This window comes from Dipteris shenzhenensis, chromosome 5 (genome assembly GCF_047967505.1).
Source record: "Dipteris shenzhenensis isolate YYH24624 ecotype China chromosome 5, Dip_SZ_1.0, whole genome shotgun sequence".
In the NCBI taxonomy this organism is placed as follows: Eukaryota; Viridiplantae; Streptophyta; class Polypodiopsida; order Gleicheniales; family Dipteridaceae; genus Dipteris; species Dipteris shenzhenensis.
The window spans coordinates 23,052,466-23,072,587 of NC_141600.1; the positions used below are offsets into that span (position 1 = coordinate 23,052,466).

Below are 20,122 nucleotides of genomic sequence, written 5' to 3' on the forward strand. Positions count from 1 at the left end.
CCTGATACTAGACCTCCCAGCAAAATAGGATGAGCAGCTGAAGAAGCATTGCAACAAGGTCCTAAATACCATGAAGAACATTGGATTTGGCACGATATCGTGAAGCAGGAAGAGCATCCACTAACGCAGCTTATGAGGCTGTCTGGTTGAGGAGGATCTTGATGATATTTGACTTATCCAAAAAGATTCAACGCTTTTATTGACCGATAATCACAGCTCTATTAAACCAATGGCCAAGGATCCTGTGTTTCATGCTTGGTACAACATCACTTTAGACGGCAAAAGATACTGAGCAATGAAATAGAGCTTATCTACTATTCGATAGAAGATGAGGTGGCATATATCATATCCAAACCTCTCGCTAGAATTAAGCTAGAGAAGTTTTCCAACCTGATGTTCATAAAGCCTAATCAGTTGTTGTTCAAGGCAGGGTGTTGGAAAAAGTGATCAACTATAGATTTAGCTCAATAAATTACCCATGGGGTGATTTTGGCTGAGGATAAATTAAAGGCAAAATAGAGTGGTGGGTAGATCTTAGATCCTAGGTTGGGACATCCATGATGCTATGTCATGGATAATGGTTGGAGATTTTTAAGGGGCCACCTGATGTGGCAAACCCCCACATACATCCATCATGGATGAAGGGGATGGTTGCCACATGGCACCGTTCCATTGTTGTATCTTAGAGGCTTTGCCGTTGTCACACAAACATTCACTCACAATCTTAGTCACTCTACAGCAGTCAATCAGGTGCAAGTATTGCATCTAGTGCATGTGTTTGATACATCTGATTGGGCACACTGTGCCACATAGGATGGGGCTGAAGCCTAAAAGGCTAGGGAAGCTTCTCTATTAGAAGCCACCAGGAAGCTTCTCCCTCCTCACCTCTACACCTCCTCAGTTAGGATTTGCTATATGTAAGGTTGATGTGTGTTTGCAGTTTAGTTGTTGCATTTTCATATCATTCTAGCCAAGATTGGCATTTCAATTTGCAGCAATTCTATTGTGTGTGCGAGCATCTGTTCCCACCTTTGCAACTGTGGACGGCATTGCAGTCTAGCAGGCCTCCCTGTTTCTGTTTCCTTTCACAGTTTGCATGGCAACTTTTAGAGACTAACATGGAATGCATGCATATGAATCAGTGGCCACCCAAGCAAAGGAGAAAAGTAGGGCTTTCTAGGGCTTGCAAGTGCTACTATCTCCCTTCTAGGCCCAAAGCCCAAAAAGGAAAGTACATGCACTTTCCAGGCATGCAGCCCAAAAAGTAAGGTGCATGTTCAGCCTTTGCCACGAACTGAAGACAACTCAGCCAGGTGTCGTACTGAACTGCAAGGTGCCAATTACACTTCCTACCTCCAACAGTGCACAACAAGCCACAACCTCTGCCAGGGCATGTGCATGTATGCAAAATTCGTCAGTAATCCTGATTTGCTGCTGTTTGTCAAAGTCAGACAGAATCTATCAGAACATTGCAGAACTGCTTTTTGCAAACAGCTCCGCCTGCTACAACCGTCCTTCCTAGCTCACAATGCACCCAGCAACTGGCAGCGTATACGGACTTGCCAGTGGCATAGATTGTACGGTCACATGGCGGGACCCTTGGAGCAAGAAATGGGACAGTTTTGGGCCCCTACTGTGGGCTGTCCTTGGGGCCTGGCAGCAGAGCTCAAGAGGGCCAGCAACAGAGTCCTTATATAGGGCAGGAAAGGCAGCCAACCAGCCCGACCTGGAGGTCGGCTGGTTAGGGCTGCTTAGTCAGCCAATAGGAGGTAGAAAAGTTGGTCCCTAGGGTCGGTCAATATGCACTAGGGGGTCGGTTATTTTGGGGCATGTTTGCCCTATAAAAGGAGGGCCTATTGAAGAGACATGGGGGTAGGGAGAGCACCAGTCTAGCACTAGAAACTGGAAACGGAATGGAAAGATGGAAAGCATGATGGAAAAGGCAAGAAAGTACAAGTGCAAGGCAATAACCAAAATACTCACATGTAGATGAAGCTCGATGTTGACTGATATTTAAAGACTCAAGACAAGTACAACAATTTATAGTGTGCCACTAGACTCTAGAAAGCCACAATGTCTATGGGACTCACTAGACTCACTAGAATATAAAACACCCCCTAGACTCATTTTTGACTCATTTTGACTTCATATTCCAACACCCCCCCATGAAGGCAAGGTGAGAGACTACTGGAATGGAACCAAGAATAGAACATGACAATGACGGTCATCAAACTGTGCACTGACGGTCTAGAACTAGACATGGTTCCCACACAATCTCAGAGGCAAGTGAGCTTGGCTCAGAGGCTAGTGAGCATAACATAGAAAGCTCATCTAGCATGGCTCAGAGGCTCATCATGCATGGATGCATGGCCAACTCAGAGGTCTAGGAGACCAATGCACCAACAAATAGACCTATCAAAGCCAAAACATATGGCTCCCACAGTACATCCCCTCCTGGCTCCAAAGACTAATGAGGGACATGGAGCCACACACCAAAAATAGAAAAGAAATATATCATTTTAGGAGGACTATCCAAGGCAGAGTACCTTTATTGACTCAACACGCATGATTTATTTCATTCATTTTGGGGGACAACCTAGGGCAGAGTACCCTTAGACACAAACATGAAAATAGTAAATTCATTTTATGCATAGCAAGGGCAGAGAACCCATGTGGAACCCCAAGTAGCTGCTTGCACATGTGTGCACATCCCGAGTCGATGAAGAATGTCAATGAAGTGCATGGCGAGGATGCCCCGTAAGATGTGTCAATGAAGCCATAGGAGCAGCTACCAAGGGTGATCACGTCATGACTCTCAATGTGCTGATCAGAGAGTCACTGAAGTCGAAGGAGAGGCTCAAAGATGAGCAACAATGATCAAGGGAGCAAAATGCCAAGTGAAGGTACTAAAATTTGATAAAATTACATGAATTTGGCAAAATCCCCAAAAGAATTACATGCAGGGGACTTCAATAATGCCAAAGGAAACCAAAATCCAGGAAAACCCTAAAATTGGGAAATTAGGGTTTTCTGAAGATTAGGATTTCTGATCTTTTTTCTCAGAATATGAAAGCTCTAGTGCAGAATATGTCAAATATGTAAGAATCCCGAAAAATTACTGAAAATTTGAGGTGTAATTACAAAAATCGATTTTTAGGGCAAAAAACACAGTTTTGACTGTTTTTCCCAGATTTCAGCACTAGAGTTGCTCTTCAGAGTGTCTTCCAGCAGCAATAGAGGTGGGCGACTGTAAATATGGAGGCAGAATCTGAAAAACGACCTCAACCAAACCAGAAATCATGAAAAACAGTGTGGCGGTTGGTTCTAGCAGCTCTTTGAAGTCAAAACGACCTTGGAGAAGCGTCGAAATGAGGTGGCACCTGCCGTAAGAGCAGCTAGGAGCCTGAACACTTGAAGAAGAGCAGTCATCCCCCAAAACACAGTCTTCATGACAAAAAACGGGAGGAAAACTGTTCGAAAATTGAGGAAAACAAGTCGCCCAACAGTCGCCTCTTCCTCTCCAAAGTAGATCAGCTCCAAAGTCTTCAATGGTAGCTCCGATGTCGATGTAGATCAGCTCATGGAGAGGCTAAGGGTGAGGAGAGAAGAGCTCAAGGGAGAGTGGGAAGCTAGCCCTCCAAGTGGAAGAGAGGACCTTCCAATGAGGAGGGAAGGCGGCTTCATGGCTACCCTCTTACCTCAACCTCTTGGAGGTGGCTCTGATACCAAATGAAGAGACATGGGGGTAGGGAGAGCACCAATCTAGCACTAGAAACTAGGAACGGAATGGAAAGATGGAAAGAGTATGGAAAAGGCAAGAAAGTACAAGTGCAAGGCAATAACCAAAATACTCACATGTAGATGAAGCTTGATGTTGACTGATATTTAAAGACTCAAGACAAGTACAACAATTGATAGTGTGCCACTAGACTCTAGAAAGCCACAATGTCTATGGGATATTTCCCAATATGACATGTGGCATGTCTAGGACTCACTAGAATATAAAACACCCCCTAGACTCATTTTGACTTCATATTCCAACACCTATGGGCCTCATTTTTGTGTTCAGAAGAGCAGCCACCAAGTGAGCAGAAAGGAGCAGCAAGAGACTTCTTCTTGGGGCCTACATCCAGGAGGTGACAAGGGTAAGAGGCACTGCAGAATTAGCTCAGAAGAGGCTGAAGCCTAGGCTGTCTACCAGGGCAGCAAGGCGCTGTGATCTTGGATGGAGCCTACATCAGCTCGAGGTGGAGGACACAGACTCAGCGATCTAGGAGTGTCTAGGAGGTAGTAAGACAGCATCTTTTGGTGAGGACAGAGGACCATGATTTGGTGGGACTTTGGCCCTTTGTTGTATTGTGTCCATTGGACGGAAATATTTTGTTGGTCCTCCATCTCTATTGAGCATTGTCTGTTTGCTGATCTGGACATATATGTGAAGCACATTAAGTAAGGAACTTTGTAATTCCACCCACACCGCAATCATGTGAGCTCTTGGGCTATTATTTGTCTTCCGCTATGGACCCTGTGTTTAGTTGATTTCTAACAGCTTTCACCAATTTGGAATTCAGAACTGCACTTCTTGCCCTTCACAAGGGTAATTTCCTAGGCTCAGATGAGTGGGTAGTAGTTTGCTCTTGTGTTGGAGAGTATCAAGAGAGAGCTCCTTTTCTGGAGTCCAGCCAAACTTGACCTCACTTCCAAGGTGGTAGTTGTTAACCAGGTATGACTGGCCATAGCTTGCTTTGTTTGCTCTCGTTGATGCCACTCTAAGCTTGCATCACTCAACTCAAAAGGTCTATAAGAAATTCCTTAGTGGAGTGGGAGATGGCGGTAGACACCAAAGACAAAGTGGCTTGGGAGACTTTGATTCTCCTCACGCGGGAAAGGGGCCTCAATATCATTGATCCAGACTTACAGGGCAAGGCCTTGCTTTGCATGGTTGTGATCATGGGGCTTTGCCAAGACAAGAACATTTCATTGCATACAGTGCTACTCTCCTTCCACGAGTGGGGATTGGATGGATAGACTTCAATTCATGTGAGGGTTCCTTCCTCCCCTCTTTTGGCTGCATCCTGAAAGCTTGGGGCAGCTTTAGGAGTAATCGTTGGAGGTTCCCCCCCTCTCTCTGGAAGAGAGAGATAGGCTGTCACGCATTTGTACTTCTCCCAAGAAATAAAGATAAATATTTTATGCTAACTTTGGTCAATGAAAGTTGACTTTGGTTAATGAGAATAAGTTTCATTTTCCTTTGTGTTGCATTGGTTAAACAATGATGTGGGAATGCCCACAAGCAACTTAGAATAGTCCAAGAACTAGAATGCATGCATTTGGCTAACCTCTAATGGGTTAAAGTGTTGGATATTATTTGTGCATGGTGCAAGACTTTTGGAGAGTGCTTAATTCCCCCACTTTTAAAGCGAAAAAGCACAAGACAAGTGGCACCCCATTTAATGAAGGGCCCACTTGACCTAAAGGCATTAAAGGAGAAAGCGCCTGCTTTTGAGAAAACTCAGCTTTCTAGGAAAAATTGCTCATTCTAGGCAAGAGAGAAGGCCTGGCTTTTAGAAAGCACATGCTTTCGAGTTGGCTGGCCTAGTTTGTAAGTTAAGGTCTTCTAGGCTCTAAGTTGTTTCGAGAATTGTGTCCAATATTTGCTCCCTCCTGAGCTGCCTCATAGAAATAGATTTTTATTGCAATAAGGACCTGTTGGGGAGGGAGGGGGGGCAGCCCTTATTTCTGGCCCCTAGTGCTGTGTTCTCTCTCTCCCTCCTCTTCTCCCTTATTCATCTCTCTACGATGAATTGTTTCCCTATTCCTCATTGAGTTTGTTGCTTGCTGATTGGAGTTTCCAGCTTCCGAACGAATCCTTTCTAGTAGTGCGACTTGCTCCAAGTGTTGCAGATTGTCTTCCTTTGCTGTGATTTGAATTCCAGCGAGTTCCAGGGCCCCTAGTGCTGTGTTCTCTCTCTCCCTCCTCTTCTCCCTTATTCATCTCTCTACGATGAATTGTTTCCCTATCCCTCGTTGAGTTTGTTGCTTGCTGATCGGAGTTTCCAGCTTCCGAACGAATCCTTTCTACTAGTGCAACTTGCTCCAAGTGTTGCAGATTGTAGGCATTGCGGATTGTCTTCCTTTGCTGTGATTTGAATTCCAGCGAGTTCCAGGGCATGTTTTCCAAGTGCGAATTAACTACGGGGTGCGACTTGACTATGGGAGCTGAGTCTTAGGTTTGGTTAAGGTTTCATAGGCAGCCTATAATGTGGAATGACAACATACTTGATCATGGAAGACCTCTTGGTACTTCTGATTATATGCCGTGGTCTAGATGGGAGAGAAGTCTCGCTTCCTCTATGGGTCCTTGGAAGGATTTAAAAACCTTTCGGATGATCGTAAATTTCAGTTACTAAGTCACCTTAGAGGAAGTGAGGGGAGAATTGAGCAGATTGCTGCAATCACACCCTTGGATTGGGTGGTTAAGTTGATAGCCCTCACCATTGCTCTACTTGGCTTGGGACTTCACAGGACTTCGACGAGGTTCAAATGGAGATTCCTTGGTTTTTAATGTTCATTTTGGAGGTAGGTGGTCCAGGTTAGGGATGTTCTAGATTTTCTTCTGAGCTTGTTAGGGTCTTGGGTCATGTAGAACAGTGTTTCTTGAGTTAAGGATGGTATCTAGACCCTAATCCAGATCAGATTCCGTTGGGTTCATGGAGGATCTGACTCTATGGAGGTGTCCCCATAAAGTACTTGTAGTAGGACCCTGGCATGTGGGAGTGAATTAATGCAGCAAACCAAGAGAAGAGCCTCTCCTCCTTTCGGTACATGGTTGCAAATGCCAGGAAGTTGCAGCTCAGTCTTAACGCCTAGAAGCCCACCAGAGCTTCTTATTGGGAGAATTTTTGTATTTTCGTTGACTTACAGAAATCCTTTTATACGAGACTTTGGAAATCACTCGGAACAAAAAAATCACTCTTTTCTTTTGCTTTCCATTTGCAATAAACCATTGGAGCTCCAGGTTCGGGGCAACACCTACTTGTCCACGTTTGCTGAGGAGTCCACTTAGCATTGTGTATAGGATTGCAAACAAGGCTAGGGTTATCTGGAAGGGGATTGCTAGTTGGGGACTTGTGTGCCTTCCCTCTTCTTGATGACTTGGGGCTCGGTTGCTTGGCTCTCTCTTTCGGTGCATTAGGTCTTTGACTAGAGGCACACATTTGCTTGGGCACTTTTGGTTCGATGACATTGAGTTGAGTCATGCTCTTTGGATGATATGTTACACTCGCCTTACGGACCTGCACATGCCTCGGTGGATACTGTTTGAGAGATTATAGCGAGCATTTTGGTGTGGCATATATAGATTTGCAGAGGCTTTGGATATCTCCCAAATACTGTCACACACTTTAGCCAGTATGTTGACAGATGTTGTAACACTTTGATGGCCATTTGGGTGAGCATGTAGGGGTCTTCTTTGCCAATTGTTGGAGTGTTTTCTTAGGGAGGGGATTGGCTCCCCATTTTTCTGCCCACTAGGGCTTTTGGTTTTCTGATGCTTTGTGTGACGTATTTCTTCCAAGGGCTTTGCTCATGTGATTTCTTTTATACTTAATAGGGCCCCGTGATGAGTTTATTCGTGGTATTAGTATTGGTTGAGGGGCGGAGGAAAAAAAAGCAGTGAAATACTGCCCTAACAAAACGAAACGAAATTCAGAGCATGACAAATTAAAAAATCAGCACGCGTCTACACAATCCAAGAGGAGCATGCACGAGCTCTATTCATGCTGTGAAATTGCAGCGCACAAATACGAAAAACGAAGCTGCAATCCATTTGCACACACAGAATCAGATAATTTGAAGCAAGCAGATAGAGTAGGCTTTGATACCTAATGAAACGCCCTTATAGTTTAGCCACAGCTAGCTTAGGGGAACAACATATTCCTCTATGCATAATCTACTTGCAAACACCAACATGTGTTAGAACACAAACACAGGGACACAGTGTGTAGGCTAGCACAAAAACCACCCAATTGTAAATCAAGGATCACCCCCAAGCTGTCAGGCTGTGAGAAGTGCAGCGGAATTGAACGGAAATGGAGAGAACCTCTCTCTCTCACACACACACAATAGAAGAGGGGAGAAAGAGATGAGAGAACTGTAATTGATCTCAGGAAAACCCCCCGAAGTGGTAAAGAAAACGTCTACTATAGATAGGCTGAACTGCTCCACTGCTGAGAGGACAAGCACAAATGAGGGGGGGGGGGGGGGGGGGGGGGGCCTATATACAGCCCCAGCCCCCCCCCCAGTCGGTCTGCATACTAAGGGGCCGACCAGCCTGCAATGTGGGCGACCCACAGCCCTAGGGGCCGAGCCATCCTGCTCTACATAAGGGGCTGCTAGGCAGCCCTACAAGGGGCTGATCCCCTGCCCTCCAGCCTGACTAAAAGGGCTGTAGGGCTGACTGCCTGATGCCCTCCACAAGGGCTGCACCCAGCCCTACTTAATAGGGCTGCTCCCCCTCCCTATGTCCTGACTGTTAGAAAATACCCAACAGAGGGTACACGCAGCGGAAGACTGATAGTAATGCCCAGGAGCTCACACAGTGTGCAGTGTGGGTGTGGAATCACAAACTTCTTTACTTATGTGCATTCAATAGGTGTGCAAACTCATCAATTGACAATGAACCAAACTAGATAGAGAAACCACCAAATAATATATTTCCGTCCACAACTATGGACACAATACAAGAGAGACAGATCCAGAGTCCCACCAATGGTGTGGTCCTCTGATCCTACCACAAAGTCCTTCTCCTATCTGCTGGCTATCTCTAGACTAGAGTCCGCGTGCTCCACCTTGAGCGTAAGTAAACTTGCCATCTAGAATAATCCTCTCCACCTTGCTGTCTGGAAACCAGCCTAGGTGGGCAGCCTCCTGTAAGCTAAGTCTGCAGCACAAGGTACTTCTTTCTCCTCCTGACTGTAGGCCCAAAGGTAGCCCTGCTGCTGCTCCTTCTGCTGGTGGAATTGCTGCTCCAGATGATGTGAAATGAGGCCTGAATGGCCTCTTTATTTAGGCCCCAAGGCCTGCAAAAAATACCGACTGGTCAGCCCTAATCTGGCCGACTCAGTCTGTCTGAAAACCGACCCCACAGCTCCCCATTTATGGAACTGTGGGCTGCCCTTTTGGGGCTCTCATTACAAGGGCCCTTGGCCCACAACACTAGGGCTTTGGCCCTCCTTTCAAGGGCAGATGCCCTACTATATATACAGGGTCCAGCCCCCCCAAAACCTACTGCAAACAGTGCGCCTCCATATCTGCAATCTGTCCCAGACTGTCTTGCCTCTGCTCCGGGCTTGTTCCAGCTCTAGGGCTCCTGCCTGAGCTCCGTATGTGACCCTGAAACCAGCCGTACAGCAGGCGTCTGTAATCCGTATAGATCTGCCATGCTTCCGCACTCTCCTGGCCCTCTGTCCTGCCCATAACAGTTCTAGATGTGCTGCCCACATGACAGCCATGATGCTGTCTATGTGGCAGCCCCTTTCTCTCTTTTTCTGTTGGGTACTGCCCTAGGTCTCCCTCCCCCATGCTCTCCTCATATGGGGGCTTACAGATGGGGAGGTGACCTTTCCAACACCCCCTCTCACCGACACATCTCAGCCCAATGCCAACACGTCAATGAAGATGCTCCAGTAACTCCCTGGTCGTAGTCCTCTGGAACCTTTCGGTGTGGAAATCTTTTCCTGGCTTTGCATCCAGTGGCTCCTGCTGTCCGCTTCCGCACACCATCCTGGTACACAGGTCCATCTCTGGTAGCACCACCTGGTACCACCTCCTTCAGTCACGTTCCCACCTCTGAACTCGAGCAACCTAGCCGTCACGATCTTCCAGTCGTCCCCCTCATAATGAGTGAACAACCTGGAGTCTTCCAGGCACCATGCTCTGAGGATCTGTTCCAACCCGTCCTTCCTTTGGCAAGGTCTGCAACCAATGAATATTTCCAGATAACCTGGACCATGAACTCTCGCTGAGTTCTCAAGCAGGTACTCTTCTGGCTTCAGTACTCTTTGTCCAACACCTTCTAAGGAAAGGGCAAGCCTAACGGTGGCAAGTCCAATAAAGATGACTCTGACGATGAGGGGACTTCGAAGAGGAAGCACAAGAAGAGGTGTTTCTATTGTGATATGCCCGGACATTTTGCAAAGGACTGTAGAAAGAAAAAGGCGGATCTGAAAAACAAACAGGAGTCTGACTCAGATTCAGAGGGAAAGGCCAAAGCTAATGTGGTAATCGAAGAATTGTTCCTGGTGACATCACCGAGTGTTACCGAGGTCAGATATGTTGATCCAGAAATCACAGTAAGGATGTCTGACATAGAGATGTGGGTCGACGAGGAGTCAGATGCCTTTGTGAAGGTGAAGGACAGTATGGAGCGCTTGGTACCTTCCAGGTGTGTAGTTGACACGAGGGTGGGTTCCATGGAAAGCCCTGGGGTCTCATGGTCAGATGGATGCTGGACTTCAGAAGGGGACAGTATAGGATTACACAGGATCTTGGCGGGTGCCTCATTGAGGTACAGGGTTTGCTTTCAGAGCGAACATTCAGGCAGTACAACAGTCTGGTATGTATTTGATATTCTGCATTTGAGCCTTTATAGCATGCTGTGGAGAGATTCTGCTCTTCATTTGTCTCAGGTGATAAGAGATTGGAAGGAATTGGCCTTCTTCGAAGGCAGAAAGGGAAGTATTGGTGCTTCTTCAAATCTCGGACGCAGATTGCTAGAAGGTGGTGGACAAAGAGTACTGAAGCCAGAAGAGTACTTGCTTGAGAACTCAGCGAGAGTTCATGGTCCAGGTTATGTGGAAGTATTCATTGGTTGCAGACCTTGCCAAAGGAAGGATGGGTTGAAACAGAACCTCAGAGCATGGTGCCTGGAAGACTCCAGGTTGTTCACTCATTATGAGGGGGACAACTGGAAGATCGTGACGGCTGGATTGCTCGAGTTCGAAGGCAGGAATGTGACGGAAGATGGTGGTGCCAGGAGGTGCTACCAGAGATGGACCTGTGTACCAGGATGGTGTGTGGAAGCGGAACCGGACCTGGTGGAGCAGGAGCCACTGGATGAAAAGCCAGGAAAAGATTTCGACACTGAAAGGTTCCAAAGGACTACGACCAGGGAGTTACTGGAGCATCTTTCATCGACGTGTTGGCATTGGGCTGAGATGTGTCGGTGAGAGGGGGTGTTGGAAAGGTCACCTCCCCATCTGTAAGCCCCCATATGAGGAGAGCATGGGGGAGGGAGACCTAGGGCAGTACCCAACAGAAAAAGAGAGAAAGGGGCTGCCACATAGACAGCATCATGGCTGTCATGTGGGCAGCACATCTAGAACTGTTATGGGCAGGACAAAGGGACAGGAAAGTACGGAAGGATGGCAGATCTGTACGGATTACAGATGCCTGCTGTACAGCTGGTTTCAGGGTCACATACGGAGCTCAGGCAGGAGCCCTAGAGCTGGAACAAGCCCGGAGCAGAGGCAAGACAGTCTGGGACAGATTGCGATGGATCTAGAACAGGAGGCGCATTGTTTGCAGTAGGTTTTGGGGGGGGCTGGACCCTGTATTTATAGGGCATCTGCCCTTGAAAGGTGGGCCAAGGGCCCTTGTAATGAGTGCCCCAAAAGGGCAGCCCACAGTCCCATAAATGGGGAGCTGTGGGGTCGGTTTTCAGACAGACTGAGTCGGCCAGATTAGGGCTGACCAGTCGGTATTTTTGCAGGCCCTGGGGCCTATATAAAGAGGCCATTCAGGCCTCATTTGATCAACATCTGGAGCAGCAATTCCACCAGCAGAAGGAGCAGCAGCTGGGCTACCTTTGGGCCTACAATCAGGAGGAGAAAGAAGTACCTTGTGCTGCAGACTTAGCTTGCAGGAAGCTGCCCACCTAGACTGGTTTCCAGACAGCAAGGTGGAGAAGATCATTCTAGACGGAAAGTCTACTCACGCTCGAGGTGGAGCACGCGAACTCTAGTCTAGAGATAGCCAGTAGATAGGAGAAGGACTTTGTGGTAAGATCAGAGGACCACACCATTGGTGGGACTCTGGATCTGTGTCTCTTGTATTGTGTCCATAGTTGTGGACGGAAATATATTATTTGGTGGTTTCTCTATCTAGTTTGGTTCATTGTCTATTGATGAGTCTGCACACCTATTGAATGCACATAAGTAAAGAAGTTTGTGATTCCACACCCACACCGCACACTGTGTGAGCTCCTGGGCATTATTTCCGCTGCGTGTACCCTGTGTTGGGTCATTTTCTAACATCCGGATCTTCACTTTCCAGATCGGGTAATTAGTCCCGTCTAGGTTCCCAGACTCTCCAAAGTTAGGGATAGTGAAAGAGAGAAAACTGGAGGAGGACGAAGGGAAAGCAGGGGCTGAAGAGGCTGTAGAGGTCGACATCTCTGCTGTATATACCACACAGCAAAGTCAACCAAACTCAATTTCAGTAAACCAGAACTCTGAAGGCGCCTGGCTGAACCTGAGTCACCCTCCTTCTCGCAAGGGCACAATCCTCCAGTCATGGAAGTCGATTCCCTAGAGCTTCTGAATCAGGGTCGTCCTTGAGCAAGGTCCCTGCCTTCAGGCTCCCACACCTGTGAGCCTCCTACTTGGGCTTTGATACATGTCAGAAAATACCCAACAGAGGGTACACGCAACGGAAGACTGATAGTAATGCCCAGGAGCTCACACAGTGTGTAGTGTGGGTGTGGAATCACAAACTTCTTTACTTATGTGCATTTAATAGGTATGCAAACTCATCAATAGACAATGAACCAAACTAGATAGAGAAACCACCAAATAATATATTTCCGTCCACAACTATGGACACAATACAAGAGAGACAGATCCAGAGTCCCACCAATGGTGTGGTCCTCTGATCTTACCACAAAGTCCTTCTCCTATCTGCTGGCTATCTCTAGACTAGAGTCCGCGTGCTCCACCTTGAGCGTAAGTAAACTTTCCGTCTAGAATGATCCTCTCCACCTTGCTGTCTGGAAACCAGCCTAGGTGGGCAGCCTCCTGTAAGCTAAGTCTGCAGCACAAGGTACTTCTTTCTCCTCCTGACTGTAGGCCCAAAGGTAGCCCTGCTGCTGCTCCTTCTGCTGGTGGGATTGCTGCTCCAGATGATGTGAAATGAGGCCTGAATGGCCTCTTTATATAGGTCCCAAGGCCTGCAAAAAATACCGACTGGTCAGCCCTAATCTGGCCGACTCAGTCTGTCTGAAAACCGACCCCACAGCTCCCCATTTATGGAACTGTGGGCTGCCCTTTTGGGGCTCTCATTACAAGGGCCCTTGGCCCACAACACTAGGGCTTTGGCCCTCCTTTCAAGGGCAGATGCCCTACTATATATACAGGGTCCAGTCCCCCCAAAACCTACTGCAAACAGTGCGCCTCCATGTCCGCAATCTGTCCCAGACTGTCTTGCCTCTGCTCCGGGCTTGTTCCAGCTCTAGGGCTCCTGCCTGAGCTCCGTACGTGACCCTGAAACCAGCCGTACAGCAGGCGTCTGTAATCCGAATAGATCTACCATGCTTCCGCACTCTCCTGGCCCTTTGTCCTGCCCATAACAGTTCTAGATGTGCTGCCCACATGACAGCCATGATGCTGTCTATGTGGCAGCCCCTTTCTCTCTTTTTCTGTTGGGTACTGCCCTAGGTCTCCCTCCCCCATGCTCTCCTCATATGGGGGCTTACAGATGGGGAGGTGACCTTTCCAACACTGACCAGCAGGCCTAGGTGGGGAACTAGAAGGTCGGTCCACCTCAGCCTATAAGGGGCCTATAGGGGCTGGGGCTACTACATAATGGGGCTGCTCCCCTCCCTATGCCCTGACCAGCAGGCCTAGGTGGCCCAACCAGCAGGTTGGTGCACCTCAGCCTATAAAGGGCCTATAGGGGCTGGGGCTGCACCATATACCTGGCCATGCAGGCCTCCTAGGCTTTCTAGTAGGGTGCGCCTCCATGCCTCCATGAGGGCTGCCATGAGACAGCAGTTGGTCTAGCAAGGGGCCCAGGATGGCCACAAACCCAACTGCATGTCTGCCCTAACCTAGACTACCTTCAAGGGGGAGGGCACACCCACAAGCAAAGGCCCTCTCTTTGAACCCTAACCTAGCCTCTCTCTCTGGGTGGGCAAACCACAACAAAGGCCCTCTCTCTACGGTGACTTTAGGAGATGTTGACCTCCAACACAGGCAACCTAGGACCAGTGATGTACGTGTCCCATACCAGGCAGCCCCATCTGTGCACAAATTCATAGGCCTAGATGGGCTCCTTCTAGCTGAGTATTCTTAGAGGCTTCACTCCTAAGAAAGCCCCAAATGAGCTAAGCCTCACACTTATAGGCATAGGGTGTCTCAGCTCTTTCTACTGTAAAACTACCCTTACTGTACCAAAGGTATGTCTTGTCCTAACTGTCCCAAAGCTAGAGATTACATGACCCTAGTTAACCTGACCTTCATAACACTAGCTAGTTCAGACGTGGACAAAACACGATCGTTATCTTATTGGACATGCATCTCTTGCACAAGTAAGGATCTATCATTAATGTTTGTGCTTTTTAGGGGATTTTAGTCATTTGTGATGGGGGTCAAACCATATATTATAATATTTGATGCTTGTGCTTCGTAGGGGATATGGGTTTATATATGCTTGAGGCAAACAATTCTCTCTAATCTTTTTTTGTTGATAAGGACTAAGGAAGGAAAATTATAACTTCATTTCTGAGATTTGCAAAATTTTGCCTTCTGATGAGAGTAAGATAACTCTTCCTGGATGTCTTCTAGTGTTATGATGGCAAATTTCTGAAAACGAATGCTGTATTTACAGGAAGAGTTTTTAACAGTACCAGCAGATTCAGTAGCCAAGAGTTTTCAATGGGAAGGATGGGGAACCTCTCTCTGTTGGTAAGTATTTCTTGCAATTGCAGATCACCAGTTTGTCCAATTCTCCCTTTCCCCAAACAAAGAAGATAAAAACTCAGTTTGCCTGTAATGACAGTATTTTTTGGATTTAGAGATTAGAGTGATGGATGCTACAGGTGGGCACATTTTGCAGGAGGTCTGGGTACAGATGATCGAGGCCACATTTTGGACCTGTTATTTGACCCATTGAAAGGGTTAGGGCTAACTATTGCCCGATATAACATTGGAGGTGGAGCCAATCCTCTCTTGAATGAATATTTACGACCTTTTGGTGACATACCTGGGTTTAAATCGGGCCCAAATACTCCCTATGATTGGTCTGCTGATGCAAGACAACGAACAATACTCTTTGGTGCACGGGATAGGGGAGCTAGTATATTTGAAGCATTTTCAAACTCACCACCATATTGGATGACACTCAGCGGCTCTGTAACAGGTTCGATTTTTAACATGAAATTTGAATCAATTGTAAATTTACACTCATGATCCTCTGCTGCACACATCTATATTGTGAATTTTCGTCTCATAGCTGTGTGGGAGAAATAATCACCATGCATATAATATTTCTTCCTTTGCAAGGCAGGCTGAAAGCAAGCATGGATAGGCGTAGATTACTCTTTAAGCCATGCTCTGTAGACTTGAGGTCAAGACTCAGTACCCTCACAACTATCACTGAACAGGAAGGACTGAATGAAGAGGAGGGAATGTAACCTTTATGAAGTGGAAGGGAAGGCCTCATCTTGGCCAACTAGATTTGCGGCAGGCAGTCTTTTTATCGTGGAGCAAGTAACTACTAAATCGAAATTGAAGCTGAATCCTACTATTTATGAATTGTTTAAGGAAAAAAGAGAATGAGTAAAATAGTGGACATGAGACGTGCGACATAGGGTCTGTTAGGACCCTATCCTCTCTGCAAATGTCAGGGGTGGTGATTTATTATTGATTTTGTGATGTCCATATTTTGGAAGCTGAAGTCCAACAAATATATGAATAAGGCGATACAATAATTAATCCTCGTTGCAGCTTTTACAATATTGTCACATGGACTATAATTATATGAATAAAGGTATAGTCATCCTTCAATCTTGTATCCATCTTGGATTTTCTTGCTCTCTCTCATCGATAACATGCATTAAATGAGAGGAATGTTGTAAGAATTCAAATTGAAAACAAGAAATTTTGAATGGACCAGTAATTGAAAATACTTATATTATAATATATAATATATAATTATTATAACCACACACAGTGTGGATAGGGAGGCGGCATGCTTTCTTTTCCAAAGAGTGATAATCCGAGGGAACGGGCCCTTTCCTGGGTGCCGAGAATATAAACACTGAGAATATTACCTCCGAGGATAAGTCTCGCAAATGGATAAGAAACTTGCACATTACCTGAATGTCAATAGTCGTAATCGTACTCAAACGTCGAGAGACAATATCTAGAAAACTTGCCAATGTGACCCTGAGAGGATTTGCGTGTGTCCTTGAGCGGGATAATTCCAACATTCTCAGATCGTTCAATAGACTCTTGGACAACATAAAAAGACAACTATCATTAGAGGAAGTCCGAAGTAGAGCACGCAACATTCTCACGTCTCTCCACTTAGCCAACGTTATGTGCCTCTCCAACCTTGGGAAAATGGGAGTTTGATCACTGTAGTAAGTCAAGATTTTAGGCTTGTGAGAGTAGAGCATAAGGTCATCGTGAGGCTCTCCAAAGCTTCACATGCCAATAAGCCTAAACTTGCAAATCAAGTAGACCATCTGTTCAAATTGAATAGGTTTGAAACGTTGATATAGTATTTTTATTGTGAAAAGCACCTATATTCTTTTAGCGCTTTAGTCAAAAGCATAGCTTTTACATCAAACAAGATCAAGGGCATAAGATGAAACGAGATCAAGGGCTTAATTAGATTCATGACATGTGGCTCAAGGAGGTGTGAGAAAATCCAAATATCTCCCTAGGCTGCCTGCCGTAACGAGGGCCAATCTGGAGTCAACTTGGATTGATCCCTTGTATGTGGCCAAACTCCTTCGTGCCTCCCCTATTGCCCCAACCAAAACCAACTTAGGGCTAAACTATGAACCATCCTAGGCTTACATCAGACCTATTCTCAGCTTGACATCCTTTCACAACATGGTTGGCATGTTAGCTAGGTTTCTTGAGATCCTATCTCGATGTGCTCATTGCCTTATTGTGAAATGGAAGATTTGACATGTTCTGTAACCGGCCTTTATCGACAAAGGGCAGTATAACTGACTTTGTTATCTCACAAATCTGAAATACAGCCAACTTGAAACATTGCCATTGCCCACAAACAAAACTCAGAGCATACAACTTCACTGCATAGCATCATTGAACCATTTAAGACAAGGGAGGCTAGAATGCCCTACTCAAAAGCATGAAGAGTGACACCTGTTGGCCCCAACACTTGGCACCCCTTGTGGTAATTATTTAATTACTGGTTAGCTCAAATACAAAGGGACCCTTCAAGGGCTCACTCGCAGGTGCAACCCAGTACAATGCCAACCCGTGGCTGTGCTAGTAACCAACTCCCAGTGCTATTCTCTTGGTTCCTTTCAATAGTCATGCATAACACAAGTAGAACAACCTGGCAGCATGCCAAGCAATGCATTCACATATATCCAAGCCATTAGTGAGTCCAAGGCTAGCCACTGTACCCCAGGAAGAGAGTATCACAATTAGTGCCCCAATCCTCTCCCGGGCCAATGGCAGGGCATCCAACCTTGCAGAATCTCAGTAAGAATGATAGTAGCATGGAGTAGAAGGAGAAGATAAGAATCCAGCCAACAGAAAGAGCTTGCTTCAGCTCAGAACAGCCCCAGAAGTTGGTTGAACAGCAGACAGGAGACTTTGGTAGGAGGGAGCTGCCTATGAATGACTTCCAACACCAGAAAAGATCAAGAAAGAGAGGGTTCAGCAAGCTGAAACAGATTTGCCATGATTGTGACCACCAAAATGGTGATTCCAGCCCTCCAGCACCTCCGTTTTCATTGCGCCTTACACCAAGCAGGAGCAGGAAGAGAGGCATCCAAGAATATGAGCTCAGATTCAAGAAAGGAAGACTTTTGTCGTGAAGAAAGTCGAGAAAAGCTCCAAAAATGGCCCAGAATGGAGGCGTCCAGGTCTAGGAAGCATGCCAGCTGCAGAGAGAACCAAGGAGAGGAGAACTGTTGCGAAGAAAACTCAAAAAACGACTTCAGCCAGCAAGAGGGAGGCTGCAAAAATCCGCCATCTTCAGAATGAGGCTGCTCTGGTAGGGGAGAAGACTCAAAACAGCAAGGAAGGGAAAGGAAGGGCTTCATGGCCTTCGAGGGGCTTCCAGTGGTGACACCTAGGTGCCACAAGGCAAGCAGAGAGGCCACACACAGACACATGTACAAAATGAGGTGTGGGATTTTAATGCCCCTAAGGGAGTCAGATGGCACACCATGACCCTAATGCTTGGGAACCAATGACCCTTTCATAGGTACGTTTTGGGCATTAACTAAGGCCCCTAGCCTGGTATCCTAGGCTAAATTCAGTGACAGTTAGTTTGGACACTTCACCATCACCACCACATCCCCATGACATGCTCATTGCCTTAGTGTGAAATGGAAGACTTACATATTGAGCAACTAAGGCGTGACCATGAACCCAAATGTAGCATATCCAACACCTCCTTCAATGTCCAACCGTGGACACATAAATTCTTTGATGTGAAGAACTGGAGTTGGTTCTTGTGAGGCTCTTGACGCAAGGGCTTTCGTGAAGGTGTCGATTGAGCTCTTTTTGGTTGGACAATAAGGAAGACCAATGTCTTCGCTCAAGAATAAACCTCTCGACAAAAGGTACTGAAACTCAGTGTGCTCTGTCTATCTTGAAATTCGAGGTTCCTTGCTATGTCTATGCAACTCAGGTTGCTGCAGCTCAAGATGAACGAGCCATGTTGAAGAGAACCCATGTCATCCAAAGTCCATTTTGAATCAAACTGCCTCACATGTCATAATGCAAGCAGCTCGTACACTAGCTCTGTCAATGAATGCGCTAATTCTTTCTCAGCCAAGAAATACCCCCCTCTGGTAATCAAGAGTGGTTGAACCTAGACCTTTTGGTATCAACACCCCTTCCTAATTTGAATCACAGAAACCATTGAGAGTTGCTCTTGTCATACAATTGATGCCTTTGTCTTTTGTGTGTTTGTGTAACTCAACATTCAGATACCATCTCTCCAATGATTTCCCTTAGCTGATTAGAGACCTGGCTAAGTAACCTACCTGCAAAAATGAAGTTGAGTCCAGCATTAGATAATAGTATGAGAATACCAATCAGCCTTCAATAATAATCTACCAAATTGGACACTGCCTTGGACATGTTTGCATTAACCTACAGCTCATCTACACTACATCTTAAATTGCTGAAGAATGTCCCTAGTGATCTCTGTGGTAAAATGAAAATTTCTACTAGTTTGTGGTTCACCTAATCGCCAAGGAAACTTGAAGGCGGCCAAAATTTGTCATCTGAAGCCCTATATTCAAAACAGGCTGCATTTCTGGGGTCCTCTATGAGAGGTCCCCTGTCAGATCAAATATTTAACGTACAGAATAAGTACCATTCTCCCAACAACTTTCGTTCTTTCTTTCTTTCATCCTTTTCTACATGTCATTTGAATATTGTCTCTTTCCTTTCCTCCTTTTTTTCAACGTTAAAAACATTTTAGAAGCTCGCACTTTACAATTTCTGAAATAAAGTTATTTTGAAGCTTGTATCTAAGGCGCCTTGAATTCTACGTACCTAAAGACTTGTACAACCATGAGTGTGCACACGTACATGTGCACACACGCACATTGGTTCTTTGTTGTTAGCTTAATTTCTATTAAAAACTCTTGATTTTACGATTGGATATATTCTAGTCTCATCTATCTATCTATCTATCTAATGTGATCGGTTCAGCTCTGACACTGGAAACACTCAGCAGATTGAGCAGTTGCTTTTTGGCAGCTTTGGTCAATACTCCATCATTGATTTTTGTAGATATTTACTTCTGTTTTTCAAAAATTTTTGGGCTGCCGTAGAGAGCTTGTCTGGGGAGTGTTGAATGTCATTGAATTGTAAATTATAGATAATAGTCAGCATCTCAA

General features: G+C 46.0%; 1 protein-coding gene across 2 annotated transcripts in view; it reads left to right on the plus strand.

Annotated features, from left to right (window-relative positions):
- LOC147901753 (endo-beta-1,6-galactanase-like) overlaps nt 1-20,122 on the plus strand; it is a 46,646-nt gene that overhangs the window by 559 nt on the left and 25,965 nt on the right. For both annotated transcript variants that reach the window (XM_087375193.1, XM_087375194.1), the window contains exons 2-3: nt 14,884-14,960; nt 15,095-15,414. In XM_087375193.1, the coding sequence (XP_087231319.1) occupies nt 14,884-14,960; nt 15,095-15,414 (397 nt within the window). The remainder of the gene's footprint in view (nt 1-14,883; nt 14,961-15,094; nt 15,415-20,122) is intronic.